General features: G+C 45.3%; 1 protein-coding gene across 2 annotated transcripts in view; it reads right to left on the bottom strand.

Moving 5' to 3' along the window:
* The window catches only part of DIP2B (disco interacting protein 2 homolog B), a 372,205-nt gene that overhangs the window by 8,789 nt on the left and 353,635 nt on the right, over positions 1-9,781 (bottom strand). For both annotated transcript variants that reach the window (XM_063952252.1, XM_063952253.1), the window contains exons 35-37: positions 5,324-5,398; positions 1,249-1,423; positions 627-750 (exon numbers count right to left, since the gene is read on the bottom strand). In XM_063952252.1, coding sequence (XP_063808322.1) covers positions 627-750; positions 1,249-1,423; positions 5,324-5,398 — 374 coding nt within the window. The remainder of the gene's footprint in view (positions 1-626; positions 751-1,248; positions 1,424-5,323; positions 5,399-9,781) is intronic.

Below are 9,781 nucleotides of genomic sequence, written 5' to 3'. Positions count from 1 at the left end.
TGTGTTAATTTGCCTTTAGACTATGACATTACAAATGCTGACTGCCAACATACCTCTGCTAAAGAATAGTGTTCACGCTAGGCTGTTTTAGCAGGGCGCCGCGCCTGCCCGATTTTCTAAAGGCAAAATCCACCCTGCCCCTTCTGCGGCGCCCTGCTAGAACAGCTGCCCGCGTCCTGCCCTCCCAGCGTGTAAAGATGCCGTGTGCATGCTTACGGCATCCATTCACGCTATGGGAGAGAGTTGGGGGAAGCCCAGCACCGCATGCCCCCAACAGTGACGTCGCCGGCCACAGACGCCCCCTATAGCAACGTCTGTGGGCCGAACTGCCCACTAAAATGATGTCACGCCCCCTAATTTACATGACCGCGCCCCCGTTTCGGGCGCGCCAATATGCCCCCGGAGTCCGGCGCCCTGCCCCATATTAATCCTAGAAGGAACACTATAGAAGTAACTTACAGGTGAACAAATGACAGAAGCTTAGAATAGAATCAGGAAAGAACACATCTACAATAGATAGGGAGCGATAGAACTACTTAAATCCCAATACTATTTGCTTTCCTATTGGAGAAATACTAAGGGGCTGTTATAGGGTGTATAAACTAAACAGAAAAAGTCAAACACACCATTCAGCTATGCTCCGATGCGTGCGTGACACAGAGGTCTCAATGTCGATGGGATGGTAGCGCAGTCCCCTCAACTCCAGTGTTTCATCCAGTGCTCCAACAACAAATAAGGCATCATGCCGTTCTTAAAATGAGACAGAGAAGGGGACGTTGAGCAAGATCAGTAAAGTGTTTCATGCAGCTTCTATTCACCACAATGAAGTGCTAAAGCTCAGTGGTTCTCAAACTCTGTCCTCAGGACCCCACACAGTCACATTTTCCACGTCACCCAGCAGACGCACAGGTGCATTCATAACTCACTGACTCGTTTTAAAAGATCCACAGGTGGAGCTAATTATTTCACTTGTGATTCTGTGAGGAGAACTCAAAAACATGAACTCTTTGGGGTCCTGAGGACCGAGTTTGAGAACCTGTGCTAAAGCTAATCAATACAAATGTAACTATGTTGTCTAAAGTGAAATATACTGATCAAACTCTGAAATACATTTAATTAGAATAGGGACCTAAAGTCTGTGTGCAGCTATATAATTCACACACAGAAGCATGGTTTTCAATTAACAGTAAAGCTTACAAAAGGGAAGGTACTTTTATAATTGGTGACGCGTGGATGTGATAATCATACCTCCACTTGCAGCCGTCAGGTCTGTTCTACGGACAAAGCCAAGATATCCAGTTCTTGCCCAGAGTGTCTGTGTGTCCCCAAAGCTGAGCTTGGTGTTAAAATGATCGGCCTGCAGACTCTCACTGTCATAGATGGTGTAGTATCCGCTGGCTGTGTGGGGACTGTTCACCCATATCTGTGGCAGAAATACCATACCGCAATCACATTTCTATATATTTAGGCGTTCCACATCAGGGCCAGCCACATTATGTTCTGAGGAAAGGCTGAATTACACGGGTCACATGATATGGCTTATAGCAATCTGTTGATGTCATTTCTACATTTTTGGGAAGTAGTATGTATAGGTATAGCTTATACCAGCTTGTGCATATTATACAATGTTTACCGTAATAATTGTGAGAATACATCAGTATATGCTGTTCACAATTTAAAAGCAGCCAACATACAGTATATAGATATATAGATAAACTGACTGATCTGTAATCCAGCCAAGCACGTGCAGCCAGATCTTAGTGTGTGAGATGCTATTTTGTTATCTCAGGGTAGTGATACCACCCAGGGCCGTAACTAGGTGTGTGCCGATGGTGCCTTGCCCACAGCGCATATGCACTGTAGGCGCACCATCTGGCATCACCACCCGCACGGCCGCTTAATAAGAATGAATCTACCAGGACCCAGGAGGCGCCCACCGCACCGCAGCTCCGCACGAGTGAAGAAACAGGAAATAAACTACAGCTCCCAGCAGCCCTTGCTGCAGGAGAGGAGACTGAGAAGACAGCCCTTGCTGCTGGGACCTGACTGAGCTCTCAGGCTGTCAGGGGGCGGAGCCAAGCTCAGGCAGACGTTAAAGACAGAAGACCCACACTCCGGAGGAGCAGAGGTGACATGAAGTGTGTAAGTCTGTCACTCTCTTCCAGCTCTCTCCTTCATCTCTACCTCTGTATAACACTCTCCCCTTTCTCTTATCTTTCTTATCTCTCCCCCTGTGTAACACTCTCCCCTCTACCTTATCTCTCCCCCTGTGTAACTCTCCCCCCTACCTTATCTCTCCCCCTGTGTAACTCTCCCCCCTATCTTATCTCTCCCCCTGTGTAACACTTCCCTTACCTTATCTCTCCCCGTGTGTAACTCTCCCCACTACCTTATCTTTCCCCATGTGTAACCCTCCCCCCACCTTATCTCTCCCCCTGTGTAACTCCCCCCCTGTGTTATTCTCCCCCCTACATCATCTCTCCCCCTGTGTAACTCTCCCCCCTACCTTATCTCTCCCCCTGTGTAACTCTCCCCCCTATCTTATCTCTCCCCCTGTGTAACACTCTCCCCTATCTCTCCCCCTGTGTAACTCTCCCCCCTACCTTATCTCTCCCCCTGTGTAACTCTCCCCCCTACCTTATCTCTCCCCGTGTGTAACTCTCCCCATTACCTTATCTCTCCCCGTGTGTAACTCTCCCCGCTACCTTATATCTCCCCATGTGTAACCCTCCCCCCCACCTTCTCTCCCCCTGTGTAACTCCCCCCCTGTGTTATTCTCCCGCCTACCTTATCTCTCCCCGTGTAACTCTTCCCCCTACCTTATCTCTCCCCCTGTGTAACTCTCCCCCCTACCTTCTCTCTCCCCCTGTGTAACTCTCCCCCCTATCTTATCTCTCCTCCTGTGTAACACTCTCCCCTCTACCTTATCTCTCCCCCTGTGTAACTCGACCTCCTACCTTATCTTTCCCCCTGTGTAACTCTCCCCCTACCTTATTTCTCCCCCTGTGTAACTCTCCCCCTACCTTATCTCTCCCCCGTGTGTAACTCTCCCCACTACCTTATCTCTCCCCATGTGTAACCCTCCCCCCACCTTATCTCTTCCCCTGTGTAATTCTCACCCCACCTTATCTCTCCCCCCTGTGTAACTCTCCCCCCTACCTTCTCTCTCCCCCTGTGTAACACTTCCCCTACCTTATCTCTCCCCCTGTATAACACTCTCCCCTACCTTATCTCTCCACCTGTATAACACGCTCCCCTACCTCATCTCTCACCCTATATAACACTATCCCCTACCTTATCTCTCACCTTCTTGTATAACACTCTCCGCTATCTTATCTCCCCCCTGTATAATCTCCCCTATCGTATCTCTCCGCCTGTATAACACTCTCCCGCCATATAACACTCTCCCCCACCTGATCTCTTCCCCTGTATAACTCTCCCCTACCTTATCTCTTACCCTGTATAACACTTCCCCTATCTTATCTCTCTCCCTGTATAACACTCTCTCCTTCCTCCTCGTTCCATCTGTATAACACCCTCTCCTTCCTTCTCTCTACATCTGTATAACACACTCTCCTTCCTCATCGCTCCCTCTGTATAACACTCTGTCCTTCCTTCTCTCTACCTCTGTATAACACTCTCTCCTTCCTCTTCTCTCCCTCTGTATAACACTCTCACTCCTTCCTCCTCTCTCCCTCTGTATAACACTCTCCTTCCTCCGCGCTCCCTCCGTATAACACTCTCTTCCTCGTCTCTCCCTCTGTATAACACTCTCTCTCCTTTGTCTTCTCTCCCTCTTTATAACACCCTCTTCTTTCCCTCTGTATAACACTCTCTTCTTCCTCTCCCCTCTCTCTTTATAACACTCTCTCCTTCCTCCACGCTCCCTTCGTATAACACTCTCCTTTCTCGTCTCCTTCTCTGTATAACACCTCTTCTTCCGCCTCTCTCCCTCTGTATAACACCCTCTCCTTCCTCCACGCACCCTCTGTATAACACTCTCTCCTTCCTCCACGCTCCCTCCGTATAACACTCTCTTCCTTGTCTCTCCCTTTCTCCTGGATCTGATGCTCCGCCCCCCTGCAGTGTCTCTAGGGAGAGACATGATGACATAGGGGTTTGAGGAGGAGGCATTCCAGCTCACAGTGCAGCAGCAGCCCAGTGAGTCTGGAGTCAGACCTCCGGTGACCTTTTCCCCACCTGCCGTCAGTCACAGAGCTTGGGGTGGTGAGTGATGTTTGAAACAAGAATGTTATTTTATATTTCTCTACCTGGAGTAATGTGTAAAATGGGACTCTATCTGGTGTAAAGTGTGTAAGTGGCGCTACTGTGCAGTGTAATTTGAGTACTGGAGACTACTGTGCAGCGTAGTATGAACTGGTATTATTTTGTGATCACACCTCTTCCCCTAGAAGCCATGCCCCTATAGTTTTGGCGCGCGCCTACGATGTGCGCTGGCCCTGTTTTAAATATTGGGGGGGGGGGGGGGCGCCGATGCTATTTCTTGCACACAGCGCTAAAATGTCTAGTTACGGCACTGACCTAACACATACGCAGAAACTATCACTGATTTTGACACTGAACAATCAGATATAGATATTTAGGATATAGGTCATGTATTTTTTGTGTGTGTCTACATGACAGTCGCTCTTTAACCACTTAACTGACGTTTTTCCCCCCAAAAAAACACTCAGAAATTGTTGGGTGTTTTTATGAGTGAATTAGGTGAAGAACATGAATGTAACCTTATCCAAGATGATTTTAGTTTAAATATTTTGATATTAGTTTGATATTTGTAAAAAATTTGTTTCCCCCCCCAACATCAGAACATCGGGCGGCACCATCGGAAACATCGTGACTTTCATTTAAACAGCTGGGACAGCCGCAAGGTACACAAGGGGTACTTGATTTACACCTCCCGAGCAGCTGTTATTGTCTGCAGCCGCTGGATGGGTGGTCCTGCTGTGCTGACTGATCAGCAATGATCAGCAGCACGGCAAACACTGGGGGAGGCAGAGGGACCTTCCGATCCCTCTGAGAACAGCAGCAGAGGAAACATTGCAGCTGCAAACATTGTTTATCTGACTGGTCACAGCCTGTGTGACCAGGTCAGATAAAGCACTTGCTGGTATGGTCGCATCTGATGCAACCATGCCAAACAAGTGGTTAATCACAGTTCTGACATTTGACAATGAAATAGTATTTTACCGCCACAATGGTGATTAACGGAAGAGATAGAAAAACCTTTAACCTCTGACAGAGTAGCCTACACACAGAAATGGTTCTGTAATGACAGGCACTACCTAACGATAAGCAGACCTACCTCACCAAGATGAGAATCTCCCAATGGTCCTTTGGTCTCTGGATTGACAATAATCACTGTGACTCCAGGTAGAATCTAACAAACCGATAAAAGTACAAACTTAGATGATCGGGCACAGCTTTATTTATTTATGTATTTATTAACAGTTTCTTCTATAGCGCAGCAAATTTCGTTGCGCTTTACGACTGGACACAATGATAGGACAAAAATGGGCAATAACAAACAGTCATAGAGGTAGGAGGGCCCTGCTCACAAGCTTACAATCCTACTGAAACTTACATATAGCTATGCTCCTACGCAATATATTTTTGTATAAACACCACCCATGTCATATGTAAACGGGTTCCAATGGATAGGTCGACAGTATCTAGGTAGTCAGTGAACATGGTCAACATGCATTAAGTCGACAGGGTCAATAGGTCGGCAGGTAAAAGATAGCCAGTGCTTGAGGTCAATAGGTACAAAAGGTTGACATGACAATGGTCGACACACATAAAATAAACACAAGTTTTATTTGAGGTTTCAACAGGTTTCGCGACTTTTGCTTCCTTTACCATTCACGTGGACTATGACTGGGAATAGTATCCTGTGGTAAGCGCAGCGGTAGCCCGAAGCGTGAGAAGCGTACACATTTACACTGATTGTGGTCACATATGATGAAACATATATGACACACCAAAAAAATTAAACTTGTGTCAACTATTGTATCCTGTCGAGCTTCTGACCATGTCGAGGGGAAATAGTCTACATTTGGGTAACATGTCCCAAAATCACTATCTTCTGGTAGTAAAGTGGAGACCTGCTCAATAATATACTAATGCTGAACATTCATCTTAACCTTCTTCTATTACCTGCTAATTCCTAATCTTAATAAACTCTAATCCCAATACTCAGTACACAGAATGTTTCAAAAATTGAAAGTGCCCGGAACCTTCATCCTTTCAAGCAATGATAATATCTGGTGTACTGTGACCAAGGACATAATCTGGAGCACCTGGTTTGCTGATTACTCTAATAACAAGACTCAAGCTCTGCAACCCCTCTTACCAGCTCAGGGAGAAAATCAATGAAACAGGAGGTCCAAACAGAATGTGCTTGCTATTCAGTTGCACACAGAACGGGTAATTATAGGACAAAAACCTGCATTTTATTACCACACAATGCTGAAATAGAACCTTGTGGCTCACTCAATCTATAACTATTTAGCCAACAACTGCTGGCATACCATTACTTTCACTCTGATGGCTGGGTAAGAGACACACCTCTGTTCCTGGCTCCCTCTCTGCCCCGGTATCCAATGTATAGATAGTTAAAAGATAGACAGTCATTACGTCGACCACACATGTAAAGATAGTTAAAAGATAGACAGTCATTATGTCAACCACATATGGTCGACAGTCAAAATGTCAACAGGGTCAAAAGGTAAACTTTTTGTTTCCCCCCCATGTTTTTAAAACTTTTGCCTCCTTTACTATCAATGTCACAAACTATTACCTTTAGTAACCTTGTGGCGAGTGAAGCGAGCCAGCGAGGCTGAAGCACGGTGAGCGAACGCATTTCAACAAATTTGGGTAAAAAACTTTAAAAACACAAATTAACACAATTTTTTGTGTCGACCTTTTGACTCTATCGACCATATGGGGTCAGCCTAATGTCTGTCTATCTTTTAATTGTCTAATGTCTATATCACAGCCCTCCCCCACAGTTTATTGGCCCAAATAAAATAAAAATGTTAGTAATACTGCAAGCATTTCATAGAGAACCATGATCCAATGCTGTGACCCATCTGATATGCATGCACACCTGCTGTATGGTTTTATATTGCCAGTCTGATATAACTAACTTTACAAGAAACAAATGGTACAGATGTAGCCACCTTTATCTTGACCGATTCTCCGCCTAGACGGACGTTTAGTCACGCTAAGGCGATAGATAGCTTAGATTGCTGAGTTTAATCACAGGCAGGCGCGTTGAGGCGATTCTAGATACTCAGCATGCATTACACATCTCCACCACTGGGTGGCTAATGCTCCACTAATCCAGTACTTTCAATCGTATAGCAGCGGATTGATCTACAGCTCTGGCAAATGATCAGTGATGACTGTAATGTTAATAGATGGTGACCAATGGTCAGACGGTGAGAGTTCTCAATATAAATAAATAGTTTATACAGACACAAACGAACATGTTAAAACACTTGTGTATGCAGACGCAAGATTGTGTATGGAGACGCAAGTAATTGTTTAAAAGGAAGTATGTACAATGCATAAACACCGTGCTTTTGAAATACATGTACAGTATGAGCGTCCGAGTTCACGTGACATTCACTTTATTATAATTTTTTTTCTTTGTTATACATTCAATGGAAGGGTGCACACAGGTTTCACATAAATCTTGTCTTGTAACCTGATCAGAACTCCCTACCTGTCTACTGCATGAACTGTGCAGGCTCCCAGGGGGGGAATGGGAAAGTGGGATGGGGGTTGGGCGAGGCAGTGGAAAATACTGTGGTCAAAGAACGGGCCAATGCTGAAGGAGCGTCAGAATCCCCTAGCTAAAATACACAGGGTCGACGGGGATAAGCGAGGTCTATGCACATAACGATACACCAGACACCATCGCATCACAAAGTGACAAAATGTCCGAGGCACATGAACCCCCGCCTTGTAGCATTATGTGCATAGACCTCGCTTAACCCTATCGCCCCTGTGTGTTTTAGCTAGGGGATTCCGACACTCCTTCAGCACTGCCCCGAAGCCTGCAAAACCTATTCCGTCACTCGCTCCATAGCTGAGTGCTGACACAAGGTGGATGTTCATGTGCCTTGGATATTTTGTCACTTTGCGTTGCAATGGGGTCTGGGGTATCGTTAAGTGCATAGACCTCGCTTATCCCTATCGACCCTGTGTATTTTAGCTAGGGGATTCTGACGCTCCTTCAGCATTGCCCCGTGACCTACAAAATCTGTGCTGTTACTTGCTCCATAGCCGAGGGCCTCCATGGGGCAAGGAGTCACAGGCGGTAGCCATTTCAATTGAGTCTGCCCTGCTGCAGAATTGTATATGTACCGTATGGTGCATAGAACCTTAACAGTACAACCGCTCCTGCAGCTTTGCCCTGGTTTATGTGAATAACTCCCTCCCTGTCTACTGCATGACCTGTGCAGGCTCCCAGGGGGGAAGGGCGATGGGCTAGCGGGAGGTGGTGGAAAATACCGTGCTTTTGAAATGCAAGTACTGTATGAGTCAGAGTCCCCAGTATGTTCTTCTAGTGTACTAATTAGCACGAACAGCTTGTAACGTACAGTGGCAAGTTTAATCTTTCTATGTATAATGGAGAGATAAAAGCTCCTCCCTAAGTTCCTAGATGCCAAATCACCATCCTTAGTATCTCTGTACAGTATGTTCTACTAGTGTACTAATTAGCACGAACAGCTTTTAACTGGATGCCAAATCACCGTACTTAGTATCTCTGTACAGTATGTTCTATATTAGGGTACTAATTAGCACGAACAGCTTGTAACGTACAGCTGCAAGTTTGATCTTTCTATGTATAATGGAGAGAGATAAAAGGTCCTCAGTAAGTTCCTGGATGCTAAATCACCGTACTTAGTATCTCTGTTCAGTATGTTCTATTAGGGTACTAATTAGCTGTTTGTGCTAATTAGTACCCTAATAGAAAATACTATACAGAGATAATAAGGACGGTGATTTGGCAACCAGGAATTTAGGGAGGAGCTTTTATTTCTCTATATTATACATACAAAGATTAAAGTTGCCACTGTAAGTTACAAGCTGTTCGTGCTAATTAGTACACTAGTAGAACATACTGTACAGAGATACTAAGTACGCTGATTTGTTATCCAGGAACTTAGGGAGTAGCTTTTATCTCTCTCCATTGTAATCTTTCTAAGTATAATGGAGAGAGATAAAAGCTCCTCTCAAAGTTCCTGGATGCCAAATCACTGGGGGTAACTCCAAGTTGATCGCAGCAGGATTTTTGTTAGCAATTGGGCAAAACCATGTGCACTGCAGGGGAGGCAGATATAACATGTGCAGAGAGAGTTAGATTTGGGTGGGGTGTGTTCAATCTGCAATCTAATTTGCAGTGTAAAAATAAAGCAGCCAGTATTTACCCTGCACAGCAATAAAATAACCCACCCAAATCTAACTCTTTCTGCACATGTTATATCTGCCTCCCCTGCAGTGCACATGGTTTTGCCCAATTGCTATCAAAAATCCTGCTGTGATCAACTTGGAATTACCCCCATAGTCCGTAGTATCTCCGTACAGTATGTTCTACTAGTGTACTAATTAGCACGAGCAGCTTGTAACGTACAGTGGCAGGTTTGATCTTTCTATGTATAATGTAGACAGATAAAAGTTCCTCCCTAAGTTCCTGGTTGCCAAAACACCGTCCTTAGTATCTCTGTATAGTATTTTCTATTAGGGTACTAAT

This window comes from Pseudophryne corroboree, chromosome 2 (genome assembly GCF_028390025.1).
Source record: "Pseudophryne corroboree isolate aPseCor3 chromosome 2, aPseCor3.hap2, whole genome shotgun sequence".
Lineage (NCBI taxonomy): Eukaryota > Metazoa > Chordata > Amphibia > Anura > Myobatrachidae > Pseudophryne > Pseudophryne corroboree.
This window is presented reverse-complemented; position numbering and strand designations above follow the sequence as displayed.